The sequence below is a fragment of the Hyperoodon ampullatus genome (genome assembly GCF_949752795.1).
Source record: "Hyperoodon ampullatus genome assembly, chromosome: 19".
NCBI classification, from domain to species: domain Eukaryota; kingdom Metazoa; phylum Chordata; class Mammalia; order Artiodactyla; family Ziphiidae; genus Hyperoodon; species Hyperoodon ampullatus.
The window spans coordinates 7,643,641-7,663,949 of record NC_136932.1 but is presented as its reverse complement, the minus strand read 5'-3'; the positions used below and the strand labels follow the sequence as shown (position 1 = coordinate 7,663,949).

Below are 20,309 nucleotides of genomic sequence, written 5' to 3'. Positions count from 1 at the left end.
ATTTTTTTTCTGATCATGAAATGAACTATAAGGCGGCAGAGGAATTTCACAGTTTGTGTGTATGCAGCAGTATATGTGATCTAGAAGGTTATTGGTCTCAGCTTGGCACTGCCAGGGTTCTTACACCCAGAGGTTCAGATAATAAAACACAAATGCTCAGAAAAATCACTGTTAGGAGGCACCAGAACATCTCACCCCATGCCAGCATCTTACCAGCCCTGAAACGCTTCTACCCGCCAGAGAGCTGCAGACGCCCTCCCGGAGAGAAGTGCCATCACCAGGAACAGAACAGAGGAGGAATCACCATCTTCCCACCAAACCTGCTCCTCCTCGTTTCCCTCCTCAGCACCATCTTGCATCCAGCTGCCCAAGGCAGAAACTGGTAGTCATTCCTGACCTCTCCCCTCTGCCCTTCCTTACACCTCCAGGCATCCACTATGTCTTGATCATTCTAACTCTTTAATGTTATTCAAATCCTTCTGTCTTCCAGATGGTTACGAGATTCATTGTGGTGGTCATTTCATAATATATGCAAATGTCAAATCACTTTGTAGTGCCCCTGAAACTAACATAATGTTGTACATCAATTACATTTCAATTAAAAAAGAAAATCCATCTGTCTTGCATTCCTAGGTATATACTCAAGAGAAATGAAAACACACGTCCACACAAAAACTTGTAAATAAATGCTCACACCAGCATTATTCATAATAGCTAAAATGTGGAAACAATCCAAATGTCCATCAACTGATGAATGAATAAACAAAATGTGGTACACTCTGTTCTACAACAGAATATTATTCAGCAATAAAAGGAAATGAAGTGTTTATACATGCTACAACATGGATGAGCCTTGAAGACATGCTAAGTAAAAGAAGTTAGTCTACAAGGACCATATATTATATGATTCCATTTATATGAAATGTCCAGAATAGGTGAATCCAGAGACAGAAAGTGGATTAGTGGTTCCCAGGGGCTGAGCAGAGGGGTGAATGGGGATGATTGCTAAAGGGTGCAGGGTTTCTTTGAGGGGTGATGAAATTGTTCTAAAAATTAACAGTAGTGATAAATGGTGATTAATAATTAATAATGGTAATTAATGGCTGCACAATTCTATGAATATGCTAAAAAAATTCTGTGACTATACTAAAGTGTACTGAATTGTATGCTTTAAAGGGACAATTGTATGGTATGTAAATTATATCTCAGTAAAACTATTATTTTAAAATCCATCTATCCCCTTTCCCACTGCCAAAATACACACACTCACAGTCAATTCCAGCTGCTGGAACTACACAGCTCCCTGAAATGGCCACACTCTCTCACCCCTCGGCTATCACAGCCTGTTCTGTCTACTCAGAATGCACGTTCTCCTGCCCTTCTCGTCTAGATGAACATCCACGTGTTCTTCAGGACTAGCTTAGATCCTCACTAAGTGGGTTGGGTGCTCCCCCACTGGGCATCCAGCACACCAGCAGCACGTTCACACTATACGTTAAAGGCCTGTCTACCGGTGGATGTCCCACAGCAGATAGAAGCCTGTCCTCAGACTGCAGACCTGGTGTCTACCCCAAAGCCTGGTAGATGCTCAAAAAAATATCTGTCGAATGAAGGAAAAGAGAGGAAGAAGAGCAGGATCACATACAAGACTCTCATTCCTTAACAAACTGGTTGGACCACTTTCTAAAACATAATAAACAAGATTCACATACACCTTAAGCAATCCCCGTTAGCACCAGCTGCATACAGCACATGGCTGCAGAGCACAAGAGCCCGTGTTACCTTTCTGCTGCCAGGTGGAGCTGGGTCGAAGATTCGGGTCTGCATCTCACTGGGAAGAGCAGAGTACACTGGAAGGATAATCAGCTCTGGAACATCGGGTCCCAGGGATTTCATTCTTTCATACAGGATCTCACAAGCAGTATCGATCTCTTCCTGACCAGTCAGGAAGACCAGGATGTCACCTAAGAGGAGAACAGAAGCATTGACTTTCTCTGTGTGTGTCCTGTACAAAGGCCACAGTGCTATTCACTGAACTTCAAACGATGGAAAACACACTCATATTCTGACCTCTAACAAATCAAGAGGTTTTCGTCTATCCATGTTTATTCATTTATTTGTTGTTTTTGTTTTTTTAAATTTTTTAAAATTTGTGTCTATATTTAAATAGATGCATTTAAACCCTGCACACCATTATTTATATTTTCATCACCACCATTTCAAACATGCAAGCCTGAGACTTACAGACAGACCAATATCTAAAAGGCATTTTTTTAAAGGTCTAAACTACAGATGGTTTTTTTGGTTTTTTTGTTTGTTTGTTTGTTTTGGCCGTATCACGAGGCTTCCAGGATCTGAGTTCCCCGACCAAGGATTGAACCCGGGCCCCCGGCAGTGGAAGCGTGGAGTCCTAACCACTGGACTGCCAGGGAAGTCCCTAAAAGGCATTTTTTAAAAGATGAGCAAAAATACCCACATTAGGACTTGGTCTAAGAGGAAAAAATGCTCTTTCCCCCTACCTGGTGGTTCTGTTAAATGGATCTGCATGACAGTGATCAAGCTGGCATCCAGATAATCGGTTTCAGGTTCCTTTGTATACAATATTTCTACTGGGTATGTTCGACCTGGGATGGTGAAGATGGGAGCTTCATAGAAGTACTGAGAAAACTTCACCGCATCCAAGGTGGCTGAGGTGACAATCAGCTTCATGTCCTGCCGTTTCTGAACCGTCTAAAGGGAAATGCAATGTAGCTTACTAAAAAGGACTGCCCGAAGAGGCACAGGTACTCAAATCCAATTCCCAGAATTCAGTTCCCAACAGGTAGAATAAGGGTCACCAAAGAGCACCTAGTTACCTTTTTCAACAATCCGAAGAGCACATCAGTGTGAATTGTTCTCTCATGCGCCTCGTCCAACATGATGATTGCATACTGAGTGAGGTCGGGGTCAATCAGGCACTCTCGGAGCAACATCCCGTCCGTCATGTACTTGATAACTGTTTCGGGGCTGGTGCAATCCTCAAATCGAATGGTGTAGCCCACCTAAAGCAGAACAGAAGCTGAAAACCTTAAGACACAAACCTCTCCTTTTTGCAATCTCCAGGCAAGATTTTAGCCCAGGCTATTACCCATAATCTTAACAGACAGAATTTGACCAAGATGTACAATGATTTCCTCAAAGTAAAATCTGCCTTGGATTTGATCCTGAACAGATCAGTGATGACCATGAGAACCCTCTCTCTCAGGAGAAACCTGAAAAAAGGTAGTATTACTCCCATTTTATAGATAGAGAACTGGGCCTTTACACTTTCTTCAGGCATTTTCAGAATAGCTTCGCCAACCACTTACCTCTTGGCCTAAGCAACAACCAAACTCCTCTGACACTCTTTTGGCCACTGACATGGCCGCAACTCTTCTGGGCTGGGTACATCCAATCTTGCCCCTGGAAGTGTAGCCCGCCTCTGCCAGGTACTGGGTGATCTGCGTTGTCTTCCCAGACCCTGTCTCTCCGATGACAATCAGGATCTGATTGTCATGGACAGCCTGAAAACAACCAAATATAAACACGGTCATTAAAACCTGCCTCACATTACTCTGGAGTAAAACAACTGATTATGCTCTAACACTAAAGGAGAAGAAGGGGAAACGGTAGTATACATACATAAGATGACAATCAGAGTTTAAATTATTTTTAATGATGCATAGAAACAAATGCTAACAGTGATTTTCTATGAGCAATGCTCTTTCTTATATTTTAATCGCATGTATGACAAATTAAAAACTTTAAACTTTATGAGAATTCTTTTTAACTGACTCAAATTTTTTTAATTTATTGGTTTCCTTAAGTTCATAAAAACACAAAGATGATGCTAAAAGCGTAACTATCCAGATAGACTTAATATTTTATATATGTACATGTATTTTTTAAGTATTACACAAACATGGTTAAAGAATTCAGTAGTAAATAAAAAAGTTAAATACAATGTTCCTTTCTACTACCATTCCCAAATCTATAAAGTCACTTTACCCCCTAAAGTCACCTGATTTCTACACTGTTTATAACAGCAAAGGACATCCATCAACCTATATATGTCTATTAACACAGGACTAGTTAAATAAGCCAGAGCACATCCACATAACAAAGCACCTAAAAAAAAAGGGAACAATGCTAAGCTATATCACTAAGGGGAAAAAGCCAAATACAGAGCAGTACATATAATATGCTGTCATTTAGAAACACATACAGCTCATATAAAACATATAATATCTGTGTTTTTATATATATTTGTATTTCATTGTATATGTATAAGATGTCATTGAAAGGATTCCCTGGAAACTACTAAACTCAGTTGCCTCAGGAAGGTTTAGTGGTCTTAAATCAGATCTCCAGAAAATGGAAATAAGTATCTGAAGCAAAGATTTGCCTCAATGTCAAGTCAAGCATCCCCATTATTCTTATTGTCCAGAGCTATTTGTCTGTGCAACACAATACTCTGTCCACTTGCTCTAGGGATCCCTAGTTCAAACAGATTTATTTCCTCATAGGAAAAAAAAAATGTGTAGACTAATATATACATATTTTTTAAGTACTTGAAAATGTTGTTTTTTTTCCTATACCCTTCAGAAAAGCCACTTCAAATGTGCTAATTTCAATTAAAACATGTCATCCTCTTTTTAGCAAACACCCTGACTTCCCCACCAACACATCATAAAGGGCTTCCCACCTGGACCAGCTGCTCCTTCAGTTTGTAGATGGGCAGGCTCTCTCTCTGTTCAATGATTGACATCTGGGTCTTTTTTCCATAAGAAGCTTTGTTGCCCCCAAAGGCATGCTTCTTCCACTCGGGAATGTCATTGGGCATCATCCCAATACCCCTCATGTTGGCAGCGATCTGCCTGCCTTCCGCTGCAAAGGAAAACAGGCGACTTGGTATCATCCTCATGCTACCTCACTGCCCCCTCCCCCCACACTCAACAAATCACGTTTCTCCAGTGCATCCCTCCTCTCTGCTATCCCGGTCTTGAAGCCACCATCTCTCTCCTCTGAACTGTTATAAAAGCCTCCTCATTCACCGCATGTGTCTACTCTTGCTCCATCCAATCCATTTTGTAGGGCAGCCTCAATAATCCTTTGGAAATGCAACTCTGATCTTGCCAGTTCCCTGCGTAGAACTTTGCAGCATTTCCCCGTGAACTTCAGGACTGAGCCCTAACTCCTAATGCCGTCTCCAAACTCCTGGCAGCCACAACTCACCCCCCACCTCTCTGCCCCTCATTCTCTCTATGCCAGCTACACAGGTCTTCTTTCCCACATCACAGCCTCAGCACAGGCTATTCCTCAGCCTGGAACATATTCCCCAATCCCCATGCCAGCCCCTTGGACAGACTAAGTCCTATTTACCCTTCGGGTCTCCACATTCCCAGGGAAGTGACCCACCATAGCCAACTATACTACCTGTACTTCTTATCTATGTAGCACGCATCGTGATTTGGTCAGTAATTTGGTAGTATTTGGTTAATATCCACTTCCCCACTAAAATGTGAGCCTCATAGAGCAGGGATCGTGTCTGCTTTCTTCACAGTTGTATACCCAGGTACCTAACACACACAGTAAGTATTTGTTATTGACTGTTTCCAGCAGTCAGTTAATACTTACTACACAAAGATTTATATGAAAAGAGAAGTTTCAAAGCTGTATTATCTTTGGAATAAAAATTCTTAAGTTATTCAGAAGAAAACAGCCAGTCTAATGATTTGACCACGGTTACGAAAACATTTAAAAAACAAAACAAACCAAAAACATACTCTAACTGAAGGGAAAAACTAAATCACCAAAGCCAAAGCTAAGTCTTTAGTTATGTACTGGCAGTGCCTTCTCCCTGTGTATGTGAAAGTTCAGATTTTTTTTTTTTTTGAAAAGTCCACAGTCCCCTCCCAGAGTCCTACCATCAGGCAGAGGATCAACCCAATGTTTGTTGAGTCCCATGGGAATAGAATCCATCTCTGCTTCCCGCTGGGCCTGCTTGAGTTCCCGCCTTTCTTTGGCGAGAGCACTCTGCATCATTGCTGCTTGGGAGAGGGAACCATCCGGGTTCTAGTGCAACAGAGGACAAAGCAACATCAGAATGGGATCTCAGCATGCATTAAATATCCAGGAAATAAAATACAGATGCTAAGCCACTCAAACCTAAAAAGAGGCCCACCCAGAAGAAAGTTCATATTAACATACCAGACTGCATGAAAGAAATGGATAAACTGTATTATATTCAGAGAAAATGAACAAGGACAATGATAAATCACTGAAGAAATTAGGGATTTGGGGCTTGAAGATAGGAACCCCAAGAGAATGGACATGTAAGAAATGGATAAGAGGGCTTCCCTGGTGGCGCAGTGGTTGAGAATCTGCCTGCCAATGCAGGGGACACAGGTTCGAGCCCTGGTCTGGGAAGATCCCACATACCGCGGAGCAACTAGGCCCGTGAGCCACAACTACTGAGCCTGTGCGTCTGGAGCTTGTGCTCCACAACAAGAGAGGCCGCGATAGTGAGAGGCCCGCGCACTGCGATGAAGAGTGGCCCCCGCTTGCCAGAACTGGAGAAAGCCCTCGCACAGAAACGAAGACCCAACGCAGCCATAAATAAATAAATATTATAAACATTAAAAAAAAAAAAAAAGAAACGGATAAGAATTCTTCTGCATGGTCCTGAGAACTAAAATTAAGACCACTGAGATGCCTCAATAAAACATATTCAGGTCTACCTAAAGAAGAACTATTGATCAGATCCATCTGGGGATGGAATGGGTCTCCTCAAGGGCTGGTGAATTCCCTGTCACCAACATTGTCAAGCAGACATGAGAAGACCATGTGGGAGGAACACTGCAGAAGGATACGTGGGCGGATTACAAGCATCAGCTGGGCTGGGAGATCTTTAAGATACCCTTTTCCAAACCTAAAATTTTATCATAATTATTCAGTGAATTCTTCTCCTCACACTGCCCTCCACAACACCCAGTGCTATAGCTTTCTACTGGGGGGCCCAATTGCTCGAGTGTACCCTTCAAAATTGCCCTTGAATCTGCAAGGTAATGACTCAAGCCCTAAAGCCTGGGCAAAGGCAGTGATGGTAGATCCAGCACTCATATTTATCTCTGCTTCCTCCCAAAACACACTAAAATGAGAGTATAAGAATTTAAAAGGCAAAAACAACAAAGCCAAGTCAATCTTCCTTTAAAACAAAAATATTCTGGACCCCGACCAACAGTCACTACTACCTCCCATAGCCTGAATTCTGCTTACTCAGATCTAGTAACCTGCTCTGAAAAACTGAATTGCTGCTTTAGGAAAAGAAGTTCACTTGACACGTCCAGGTTAGGGTCTCAGTGTTTCTCACCTTAACAATTTTGATAGGGCTCATGTCCATGCTTTGCTTGGTGTGCCCTCTCAGGAATGGAGGCTCTTCCTCAACCAGTTCAATCTCAAGGTCCTCATCTAAAAGTCCCCCAAAAGAAGAATTAGCCAAAAAAAAAAAAAAAAAAAAAGAGAGAAATGACTGATCGTTTTCACCAAAACAATACATTTCCACAAGCATCAGCAATCTTTATCAAAGATAGCTCCCAAGGTCAAAACTCTAATGCAAGTGTCTGTTTCCCCCTCCACCAGCCATTTCTAGGGCATTTGTGCCCCAGCCCAAGAACTGATCAGAGCTTTCTTCAAAAGGAGTTAAGCCTGTGGGAAAACGCTGTCTGACACTCTAAACGGCACTAAGGCATTTGCCATCCAACTTCATATGGAATAACTCCTAACCCATAATAGATAAGGGAAAAAAATTTTAGTTGGACAAATGGATAATACCAAATGCTGACAAGTATGTGGAGCAACAGAAACTCACTTATACTTATGGTAGAAGTGTAAATGGGTACAAAAACTTTAGAAAACAATGTGGACTCCCTGGTAAAGTTGAATACACACATATCCTACCACCCAGAAATTCTCCTCCTACATGTTTAGGAAAAAGAGACAGTCTTGCATAGGTGAATTAAGAGACAAATACAGGAGTTTCATAATAGAACTATTCATAAAGGTAAACAAAAAACCCAAGAAGACAGCCTATATGCCCATCAAAAAGTAAAATGAGTAAATAATCGTAAATTTATATACAGAAAAACTCTACAGCAATGAAAATGAGGGAAAAATAACTATAAAAATCAACATAGAGGGACTTCCCTGGTGGCACAGTGGTTAAGAATCCGCCAGCCAATGCAGGGGACACAGGTTCAGTCCCTGGTCCGGGAAGACCCCCACATGCTGCGGAGCAACTAAGCCCGTGCGCCACAACTACTGAGCCTGCGCTCTAGAACCCGTGAGTCACAACTACTGAGCCCGCATGCCACAACTACTGAAGCCCACGTGCCTAGAGCCCATGCTCCACAACAAGAGAAGCCACTGCAATGAGAAGCCTGTGCACCGTAACGAAGAGTAGCCCCCACTTGCCACAACTAGAGAAAGCCCGTGAGCAGCAACAAAGACCCAACACAGACAAAAATAAATAAATAAATTTTAAAAAAAATCAACATAGATAAATATGGAAAGAATGATGGTGACTCAAAAAAAAAAAAGAAGTTCAAAAACAGACAAACTGAACAATACAATGTTTGGGGATAGATATATAGTAGATAGTAAAACGCTAAAGGAAAATAGGAAATAACGCAAAATTTAGAATGGTGGTTACCCAAAGGAGGAAGGAGGAAGATCTAATCAGAGAGTGGCATGTATGGGTTTTAAAGGTGTTGGGAGGTAAAGTTCTACTTAACTGGGTGGTAGGTACACAGATGTTCATTTGTTATTGTTATATAAACTATATAACTATATACACAGATGTTCATTTGTTATTGTTATATAAACTATATACAATTTATTAAGCAATTTATTTCACCATTTTAAAAAATTGCCTATGGGCTAAGTCAAAAATTATTCCAGGGCAACTCAGAGGTAATCTAGGCAGATCCAGGGTTTACAGAACAATTACTAAAAATGTGAGATCAAATTCACTCCGCAAAATACAATTATGACTTTTTATATCCTAAAAACTGATTATAAGCAACAAGTGTAACAATATATACACATTTATCAGAAAAATGAAGTTTTTTGCTTCCATCGTGAGGAGACCCTTTTCCTTTGAGAGATGAGTGGCGAGACCCAAGGAAGAAATGAGTTTAACCACTGGGTTAAACTACAAATAAACCCTATCCACGGCTCAACTTGCCAACCGTCCTCCCGATCCATTATCCTGCTCCATCTAAGTGGCTGGTTACCTTCTTCATCATCCACTTTAGGGAGAATGCCAGTCTCTTCATCAAAGTCTGGAAACTCTTCTTTGGAAAGGACGTTGGCAGCAATCATCTAGCCAAAGGATAAAAGGAAGCATTTGTCACCTGCTAGATCAAAACTCTTCTTTTGTAAGAGAGTTAATACAGAGATTTCATGTAGGAAACCAAGGTTTTTTCCTTTGCTGATCCAGGACTGCAGGGCCTTGAACACCGTATATCCCATCCCTAGGGTGCCCAAAAGCACAGCTCAAGGGTCTCATCCCCAGGGTGTTATCTGCTCCTTCCCTTGACTCCACAGCATTCTGCACACCCCTTATTATGTAATATGTAAGCCTTCGCAGTTATTTGTTTCAACCTACCTCCTCCCCTGGAGAAGAGATTCTCAAGGGTAGGAACCATGATAGGTCCTCATAGCCCTAGCATCTGCACAGTGGCCTGGCCAACAGCATTTTATGTTTACTGACTAATGATGAAAACAAGAATGAACATTTATATAATACGTAACACAGGCAGGCACTAACCTAAGAGCTTCACTTCTACTAACTCATTTAATCCCCACAGTGTCACCACTGGCCCTGTTTTACAGATGGGGGCATGGAGGCTCAAAGAGGTAGTGTAACCTGGTTCAGGATCACAAGCTAGCAAGTGGCCTAAAGTCACCCAAGCCATCATGCTCCAGGGCCCGCACTCCTAAACACCATGCTACCTGCTGAATGACTACGTGGCCATAAGAGCAAATGGCCCCAACCTGCTTGATCTCCCACTTCTCCGGGTCAGAAATGCGGGTAAGGCGCTTGCGCTCCAGCGAGTCGTCCTCTACTTCAGGGGCACTGACAAGGGAGAGGTGGGTGGGTCTATCCGGATTCCTCATAGAGGTCTCCTCGTTGGTCTCCCCAACAAGATTCCGTCGTCGATTTGGGTTTAGATCTTCTCCAGTCTCTTGATCCACATCCTAAGGCACAAAAACAAGGGATATAGCCTACCTGCCGTCCTCTTATGTTTCCCTGGCCATCAGTTGTGGAAACCGGCTGGATATCTCACCTACCTTCATGCTCAAGCTGGTCTTGGTCCCAGTGAAGGACAGCACTTTGACCTTGACCCTCTGGCCTTTGCTCACCACATCAGCCACATTGGCCACACGGCCTTCCCGGCGGAGCTCAGAGATGTGCACCAGGCCTTCCCACCGCTTCCTGAGGGAGAGTCACACACGTCTGGAACATGCCTAAAACACTTTTTCCCCAACCGATTTCCACCCTCGTTGGAAATGAACAAAGGGAAATGGTCTTAAACTCAAGAGGAAAGTTCCAAAAAGGCGGCCAAACAATAAAATAGGATTACCACCCTCCCAGAGAAAAAGTTGGGGGCCAGGGGGCAACAAATTCTCATCTGTCTCAACCAGCAAAAGGGCAGATCTCCCGAAGGCAGAGGAAGGAATAAATGGCTCTATGACATTTCAAATAAAAAGTCAACTTCTAACAACCTGATACAGTCATTTTTTAGAATGTGAAAATCCCCAGTGATAAAAGAAATTCTGTCCTTCAGTGGTGTGAAAGAAGAGTACCAGCCATTACCTCAGTCCCTCCAGCTGCACAAAGCATCCAAACTGCATGATGCTGGTAACTTTGCCGTTGTAAACGTCCCCGATGGCGGGCTCTTCTGGGGGAGGGCGGTCCACATGCTTATCCCGCCATCTGTCCAGATTCCTCTCCCCATACTTGTCTCGGTCTTTCCGGTCTCTGGGGGGACTCTGACTTCTGCTCCTGGACCGATATCTAGACTTCCCCTTAGTCCTCTCCCGGGCCCGGGAACGTGACTGAGAGCGGGACCGGTGTCTCCGCTTGTGGTCTCTATCGCGGTCTCGGTCTCGCTCACGGTCTCGCTCTCGGCTCCGCTTCTTCTTCTTTGTCTTGTCCCTAACAAATCAACAAATACCTGTTTGAAAAAGAAACCAGCCCAATTCCATCTTTGCCTTCCCAAGCACCCAGCACAGTGCCATGTACACGGCAGGTACCCACTAAATGCTGAACTGAACCAGAGTTTCAATAACTATGACATCCCTGCAGGCCAATAAAGGAGGCCACAAACATATTCACCCTCTTTCAACCTGGATTTCTATCTTCTTTTTATCTTCTATCTTCTTTCTTTCTATTTCTATCTTCTATCTATCTTCAGCATTTGCTGCCTAAACATTCTCGACAGGGAGCAATGAAAATAGATGCAACAGTATGGTACGTGGCCAGTCTAGATTCTGTAAACTTGCCCAAAATTTTGCTTGGCTGGTCCACAATTCAACTATCACCATATCCTAAACTTCCAAAGGACAGGACGCTAGGGACAAACCGGTGCTCAGCCTCTCTGTGCTTCTCCTGGCCTGCTGCGCTGGGCATCAAGGCCTCCAGTTCTTTCAGGACATCCACAGCGACTTTCACATCATCCTCATCCAGCATGGTCTACAGGGGCAGAGGCAGCCAAGTTAGGAGAAGAGGGGACAAGTCACTCAAGACTCTGTACTTCAGGTACATCTACAAATCTAACACCCCCTACATTTCTGACCACTTATGTGAAGAAGCAGAGAGGACAGAGATTCCCAACACAATTTAAGATAAAGGAAGAAGGAATAAGCAAAGGCTCCTGGAAATCATTTCTACGCTTGGCACATCCCCCTTGTTCTTAATACAAGCCTATGGAAGGCAATTAGATATCACCCCTCCCGTGAAAGCATGAAAGTGAGGATTATACACAGAAAACGGACGTCAAAATGTTTAAAAAGGAACTCTCCCTCTACACTCCCTCTCGTCTTTCACCTGTTTTATTTTTTTTTCCATACTTCTATTAGCTATCAGCTCTATCATATACTTACTTACTTGTGTATTGCCTGTCTCCTCCCCATTAGAGGAGTTTACGTGTTTATTTCCTGTCCCCACCCTAGTACTAGGATGTAATCTCCGAGAGGGCAGACACTTTAGTCTATTTTGTTCATGGCTGTACCCTGGTAGTTATAACAGTGCCTGGCACACAGTAGGTACTCAATAAATACTTGCTAAAATGAAATTTAAAAATCAAAACACTTTAAAAATAGGATCTTCGGGGCTTCCCTGGTGGCGCAGTGGTTGAGAGTCCACCTGCCGATGTGGGGGACACGGGTTCGTGCCCCGGTCCGGGAGGATCCCACATGCTGTGGAGCGGCTGGGCCCATGAACCATGGCCGCTGGGCCTGCGCATCCGGGGCCTGTGCTCCGCAACGGGAGAGGCCACAACAGTGAGAGGCCCGCGTATCGCAAAAAAAAAAAAAAAAAAAATATATATATATATATATATATATATATATATATATATATATATATATATATATATATATATATATATATATATATATATATATATAGGATCTTCTAATATGTAATAGAGAAAAAAAAATCTAATTTCGCACATCAGGCATCTGTTCCAGAACCTTAAGTTGTTGCATACTTATTCCATATCCCTAATCACTGCTTTCCATAATTCCCAATCTCATTTCCCTAAAATATGGTTCTCTGAACCCTTTAACACTATTCTATACAACAGTATGTGCTCAGGGAGTGACCACTTTCACTTTGAAAAATATGTTACAGTGTAGACAAACTTAAAATTAATAACTAATGAGACAAAGCAAAGGGGTGAGGAGGGGGGAACATGCAGTTACAGCAGACACCCTCATCCTCATCCTCTCATGGGAACAGTACCCGAACAGAAGGGTTGTCTGGCTGGCAAAGGACTGGAAAGAGTTCCTTCAGCTTTTCTTTTTCAGTTTTGGGTTTAACAACTGGATCTTGTTTCATTAAAGCGCATGAAGGGGTTAAAAAAAAAAAAGATATATTTAATACTCTTAGTGGTTAACAGAAGAACTTCAACATTAGATTTGCATCAAACTAAAAACAGAACATTTTCCTACATATTACTCACATACATTACTATAAACGTAATTCAATTTTCAAAAAAAAACAAAAACACTGATTACAAAACCCTTAACAAACTATCCCGGCGTGGCGGTGGGGAGTATGATTCAGTATTCATTTGATTGGTTATGTCTTATCATTTTAATTTGGTCTTAAGTCATTTGAAAATTTTGCTAGAACATTTACTTGCTCAGCAGCTGCTGCAAGGGAAATAAAAGCAATTTACAGGACGCTTACAATCTAAGCTATTCTGGAGATGAAGCTTGGCTAGGAGCTCTGCTCACCTTTGTTTGTGGAAGGCTTCGCTGGAGGCCGCATGGTTTGTATGAGACGCAGCAAGTTACTAATAAGAGAATCCTTTGAAAAGAAACAACAAAAATTGTCAGCTCCTGGATCAGTGCTTAAAAACACTAAGAAAAGGGGTGTCCTTTAGAAAAGGGTGGTTATGCACCTGAATTTAGCTAACTGGGACAAATGAAGCATAGAGTGTCAACCTACTATGGCACGAACCTAGTAACACAGCCTCAGAGGAAGCTAATATTTAGGACTCTTTGGGGGGAAGTAATTCAGTTCCCGTCAACCATTTTATTTCCCATGGTTTAGAACTACCTCTCAAACCTACACTCTTGCTTTTCACTTCCTGATTCAGAGAACAAGAATGTAAACACCCATAAAGACTTAACAATGGAAATCGTGCCCCATTTTCCTAGAAAGGTGTCACAGGTAATTCAGTTACATTACCACTGCTTAGTGGCATGAAAACATCACACTTAATGGCTTACTTGATTGGCATGTACTATCAAAATTTAAATCCAACAGTGACACTGAAACAAAACAGGGGTCTCTACATACACATACCGTGAATTCTGCACCATTTTTGACCAGTGAAGACTTAAAAGTATCAAAGGTGGTATTTTTCTCAGCAAGACTGATCACAAATTCAGCTGCAAATGAGAAAAGGGATTACAACAAGAAGAATGGAGACTTGAGCAAGAAATCAGTTTCAAGTATGTTAAAAATAAAACCAGTTGGGTTATCCAACAGTCACAAAAACTGACGACCACCATTCAGTAAGGGTAAAGAAAGAATTTAGACTACCAAGATTAGCCGCATATAGTCTATAGTTAATTTTCATAAGTAAAAACAAGAAATGGCTCATCAGGCCCTTGAGTGTATTTAAGGGAGGAAGACCTCCTTGTCCCAGATCACTGTACTCTCTTCATGAAACTGCTAGGTATGTACTCCACCATATAGATTCTAGAGGCAACCACATCCAAGAGCATGAGCCCATGTGCATGTGTACATGCGCGTGCATGTGTACATGCGCGCACACGTGGACACACGCACAAATAGGATGCTTTCTACAGTTTCTGAAGGGACACACCTGATCTATACATGAGGGCCAGGCAGCTGCTGGTTGGTACAACACCAGAGTCGGTGAAAGACTCACTTACCCCTCTCCCCGAAATTTTTCTCTACAAACCGGCTTAGTTTTGAAATTTCTAATATTAGAACCTTTTTTTTTGTGTGTGTGGTACGCGGGCCTCTCACCGTTGTGGCCTCTCCCGTTGCGGAGCACAGGCTCCGGACGCACAGGCTCAGCGGCCATGGCTCACGGGCCCAGCCGCTCCGCGGCATGTGGGATCTTCCCGGACCGGGGCACGAACCTGTGTCCCCTGCATCGGCGGGCAGGCTCTCAACCACTGGGCCACCAGGGAAGCCCTAGAACTATTTATTAATTATGAGACTTTCAGGAGAAAAGTGCATTATGATAGGCTGAGATAATAAGCCTCACACTGTAAGTTCCACAAGAAAATTTTAATGATTTCATTTGGATTTTTTTTTTTTTTTTTTTTTTGCCGCACCACTCTGCTTACGGGATCTTAGTTCCCCAACCAGGGATTGAACCCGTATCCTCCACAGTGAAAGCATGGAGTCCTAACCACTGGACCGCCAGCAAATTCCCTTCATTTGGATTTTAATCCTTAAAAAATAATAATAACATGGAAGATCTGGATAGCTAACTTATAAACTAGTAACACCATACCATTTCCATGCTGAAATTTGCCTTTACCTTTTTTATGACATTAAGTGAAAGCCAGATGCCATCAGCTTTTTGTAAATAACAAGTTAATAACAACATCAGTGGTTAAGACTTTTCAAATATCTACTACGTGCCAGGCACTATGCTAAGTGTTTCACATGGGTTATCCCCATGGTTCTCACAACAACCCTCATAGGTAGGTACCATTATTGTCCCTGTTTTACAGATGAAGAGGCTGAGGGTTCGAGACAGTGACTTACCCAATAATAATTGGTGGAGCCAGGACTGGAATCCAGAAATCTGATTTCAGAGCCCAAATTCTTTAGAGAAATGTGGAGGGAGAACTAAGTCACATGGTGCTAGTCATACGATGCTCAAAAGAGCCAATCCGAAAGCAGTCAGCAGCATATTCATACTGCAGCCGTCATTAATGAGGATTTTTTTTTTAATTTTCAGAATTATATTAGGACATCATTAAATTAACCGAAGTATCAAACACTGGATCAGTAATTAAAAACAAGCTCATTGTTGAAAACAGGAAAAACAATGAGACTGATTTAAATGATAATACATCAAGGTCAAAATCAAAAGAATCAAGTCAACAAATAAAACACAAAAGAAGTAAATATATACCTTTTTGTTATTAAAACCAACTCTGGCAATTTAGTTTCATCAAAACAATATTGTTTATCACACTTTTCCAATATTAGTATTTTTAATGTTACTGGTTTTGTAATTGTGTGTTTAACAGTGTGATACTGTGATTTATAAGAAGCAATACATATTTGGTCTCCATCCCTGGCATGGAGCTCCTAAAACCCTTGGAATTTCCTAAGTGCAGAGAGTAAATTATCTTTTTTTTACGTTCCTGAGATAACCTTAGGAAAGCCCCTAGGTAACTAGGATGAGGGCTAGTTGCCAGGGAAACAAATCAGGAGACTAGAGGGCTGGAACTTTCAGCCCCAACCTGATCTCTGGGGAGGGGAGAGGGGCTGGAGATTGAGTTCAGTCATCAATGGCCAATGATTTAATCAACTGTGCCTATACAGTGAGGCCTCTATAAACACCCAGAAGGACAGGGTTTGGACAGCTTCCAGGATGGTGAACACATGGAGATTCCGGGAGAGTGGGGCACTCAGAGAGCATGGAAGCTCCTCTCTCCTTGCCACATACCTTCTATTTAGTTCTTCCTGAGTTATATCTTTTTATAACAAACCAGTTAGGGACTTCCCTGGTGGCGCAGTGGATAAGAATCTGCCTGCCAATGCAGGGGATACGGGTTCGATCCCTGGCCCGGGAAGATACCACATGCTGTGGAACAACTAAACCCGTGCGCCACAACTACTGAGCCTGCGCTCTGAAGCCTGCGAGCCACATTACTGAGCCCTTGTGCCACAACTACTGAAGCCCGCGCGCCTAGAGCCCATGCTCTACAACAAGAGAAGCCACCGCAGTGAGAAGCCCGCGCACCACAACCAAGAGTAGCCCCTGCTCGCCACAACTAGAGAAAGCCCACGCGCAGCAACAAAAGACCCAACGCAGCCATAAATAAATAAATAAATATAATAAACCAGTTAGTAAAATGCTTCTCTGAGTTCTGTGAGCCACTCTAGAAAATTAATCAAACCCAAGGAGGGGGTCGGTGGAACCTCAGATTTATTGCACCTGACAACTTGGACTTGCAAGTGGCCCTTGAAGGTGGGGGCGAGGCAGTTTTGGTCTCAATAAGTTTTTGTTTCCTCTAAAAGAGGCTAAGGCATTAGTGCACTGTAGTTCAAAAGAGAGAGAGAGAGAAACAATGTAAGCGCACTGACCAAGGGACTCTACCTTGTTCTCTACTGTATTCCTAAGCCCCTAGCTCAACAAAGGTTTGCTGAATGAAGGAACATATTACCCAGAGAGATAGCCAACTGACGAGAATATCACCTCATTATTATCTAAAAGAGAAGACTGAGGAAAAATGACACAGGATAGGTACATCTCGATGGGAGGCAAGAGAAAAGTGAACTAAAATATACAGGTGCTATATACTAACCCTGTGAAGAACACAGTATCATACCTATTTCACAGATGAGAAACACAGCTTCACAGAAATTACATCTTACCCAAGATCACACATCTAACTTCCCTCACCCCTCTTTGTCATGCATGAGTCCCTTCCCTTCCATCCCTCCAACTGATGACTTCATCTTCATTTAGAAAACAGAACAGTCACATTGGAACTCTCTGCCTCATCTCCCTACCGCCAATCCCTAAATCCACCTGCATCTACAACCATATTCTGTACTCCTTCCTGTTAAAATGGATGAAGCATCCCTGTACCTGTCAAAAAATCCCTCCACTCATGCTCTCGACCCCATCCATCCCTCTGCCTTCATAAGGACTCCGCCTGCCTGTGGCCTTAGCTGTAGGACCCCAGTCTTTTCCATTTTCTCAGTTGGGTTCTCCCTGTATACAGTTTGTCCCAAGACGTCTAATGTTTGACAGACACTAGACATTGGTGCTTGAGAGACAGTATAAGCATGAATGGTTAAGAGCACAGTTAAAGCCACAGACTACAAAAGACCTGGATTCCAGAGCAGGCTCACTCACATTTGACATGTGATCTTGAGGGGCGTTACTTAATTACTCGGAGCCTTGTTTTCTTAATCTATAAACAGATGATACTATCTCACAGAATGGTATGAAAACCAAATAAGATAATGTAAGTGAAACACTGAGCATAATATCTGGCATGTAGTGAGAACCCAGTAAGTGTCTGCCATGAACATCTCATCGTCATCATCATCATGTGGCTCTACGTTGTTGTTGTTAATGCTGTTTGTCTGTGTCTGAAAAAAAAACAACAACAAAGCGATGGCCGCTCCAGGTTTCACTGACAGCTCTGGGAAATGGTTTCTAACAGCTCGGCCCGTAGGGCTCTCAAGAGGAGGCCACTGCCGCAGGTTGCCTGGGCCAAGTCTCTGACAAAGAGATAGACTCACACGGACCCACACATTCGGTCCATCAATCCCCTTTCTCCTTCCGCTTCCCTCAAGCCCAAACCCAGATGCCGCAGAGACCTCCGCGGACTCACCCAGATCCTTGTCGTTGATCCCCAAGTGATTGTCCAGCTCAGTGCAAACCTTCGACACTAAAGACAGATACTCGAGTTTGGCTAGTTCTTCCGCGGGGCCCAGCTCTGTTCCGGGTACGGCTCCCGCCGTGGCCACGGCCACCGCCATGGCTACGATTTGCCCCGGGCCCCTCACTGCCAGCCTTCGGAGCTACTGTACCCGCCGGGCCCCCTCACTGCCGACCTTCCGAGTTACTCCCACCCCGCTCCAGCTTCCTCTTCCGGGTCGGCGCACTTCTCTTTTGTTTACAGTAAATTGATATCTCCTGGAGCTTCTCTTGGCGTTACCGGATGGACCATAGAGATCAGACAGGAAGTGTTTAAGGAAGGGACGGCTGAGTGGGTTACTCTGCACACAGGGAGGCGCCCTCTACAGGCCAACGAGCTTCTTGGCCCGCTCTCAGGCTCGGAAACGTTCATTCTCCACGCTCTTCCGCCCTAGGTCGGCAGAGGGCGACCGGGGCCTGCGCAAGGGGATCTGGGGAAAGGGGGTCGCGACCTCCCCCCATCGAACTCCCCTCCGCTCCGCCGAACCGCGCTTTAAAAGCCTTGAAAAAGGTACCCGAATTCAAGTATGGAAAAGGCAAGATTCGCTTTACAGCAGATCCCTATATTCCTGGGGCTTTGCTTCCGCTTGGGTCATGACTATCTCAAGCGATTCTGTACAAACCAGCAGGCGATGGAGTCTAGTTCTGTCGTTAACTCATTTTACAGACGAAGAAACTGATACTTCCACTATCTAGCTGAGTGACCTTGGGCAAATTAATCTCTTGGGGCTTAGTTTTCTCATCTGTAAACTGGGATAATGTTGCTCTAACTAGGTTTAGGTGATGATCAAATGAGATAACTGTACAAGGAGCCTGACTCTAGTAAACACACTACAAATGGCAGCTGCTATAATCCCAAAGCTGAGACAATGGTCACCGTAAAGTCTGTCAAGCGTAGATCTCCTCAGTCTGAGACCCCAGAGAGCCACCTGGCTCCTCTCTTGTGAAAACCACTTCTCAACCCCTGATTTTCTGGATGCTAATACCCTCAGTCCTCTCAGAACTTTTCCCCCAAAATATCAGCTGTGCTGTGATCCCAAAGTCGATAAGCTCAGGTCTCCCAGCTTCTTCTTCAGGCCCCCTTTTCCTATGTGACAGAGGTGAGGATTTTCCCACACCACACTGCTCTGAGTGATGAATGAGGAAACAGAGGCACCCCCAAGTGAGTGGCTGTCTCATCAAAAGGGATGAAATCAGGGCTTCCCTGGTGGCGCAGTGGTTGAGAGTCCGCCTGCCGATGCAGGGGACACGGGTTTGTGCCCCGGTCCGGGAGGATCCCACATGCCGCGGAGCGGCTGGGCCCGTGAGCCATGGCCGCTGAGCCTGTGCATCCAGAGCCTGTGCTCCGCAACGGGAGAGGCCACAACAGTGAGAGGCCTGCGTACCACAAAAAAAAAAAAAAAAAAAAAGTGAGTTCATGGCTGGGAGGGATAAATTGGGAGATTGGGATTGACATATACACACTACTATAAAATTGATAACTAATAAGGACCTACTGTATAGCACAGAGAACTCTACTCAATACTTTTTAATGGCCTATATGGGAAACGAATCTAAAAAAGAGCAGATATATGTATATGTATAATTGATTCACTTTGCTGTACACCTGAAACTAACACAACATTGTAAATCAACTATACTCCAATAAAAAAAATTTTGTTTAAAGTGAGTTCATTCTTACAAGGATATATTTAGAGCACAGGAAATATAGCCAATATTTTATAATAACTATAAATGGAGTATAACCACTAAAAATTGTGAATCACTATGTTGTACACCTGAAACATATAATAATGTACATCAACTATACCTTAATAAAAAATAAAATTAAAATAAGTTTTT

The 20,309-nt window shown here is 43.2% G+C and overlaps 1 protein-coding gene across 2 annotated transcripts in view; it reads right to left on the bottom strand.

Moving 5' to 3' along the window:
- DHX8 (DEAH-box helicase 8) overlaps positions 1–18,529 on the bottom strand; it is a gene marked incomplete at its 5' end in the record, with an annotated part of 28,079 nt that extends 9,550 nt beyond the window's left edge. Inside the window, 16 exons of one of the 2 annotated variants that reach the window (XM_079725027.1) lie at positions 1,783–1,964; positions 2,520–2,730; positions 2,856–3,041; positions 3,348–3,542; positions 4,724–4,905; positions 5,946–6,093; positions 7,391–7,488; positions 9,312–9,399; positions 10,075–10,278; positions 10,372–10,516; positions 10,898–11,239; positions 11,649–11,776; positions 13,049–13,134; positions 13,546–13,618; positions 14,120–14,205; positions 18,382–18,529. In XM_079725027.1, coding sequence (XP_079581153.1) covers positions 1,783–1,964; positions 2,520–2,730; positions 2,856–3,041; positions 3,348–3,542; positions 4,724–4,905; positions 5,946–6,093; positions 7,391–7,488; positions 9,312–9,399; positions 10,075–10,278; positions 10,372–10,516; positions 10,898–11,239; positions 11,649–11,776; positions 13,049–13,134; positions 13,546–13,618; positions 14,120–14,205; positions 18,382–18,529 — 2,502 coding nt within the window. The remainder of the gene's footprint in view (positions 1–1,782; positions 1,965–2,519; positions 2,731–2,855; positions 3,042–3,347; positions 3,543–4,723; positions 4,906–5,945; positions 6,094–7,390; positions 7,489–9,311; positions 9,400–10,074; positions 10,279–10,371; positions 10,517–10,897; positions 11,240–11,648; positions 11,777–13,048; positions 13,135–13,545; positions 13,619–14,119; positions 14,206–18,381) is intronic. The other variant, XM_079725028.1, reaches the window with a different exon arrangement.
- Between the last annotated feature and the right edge of the window lie 1,780 nt (positions 18,530–20,309).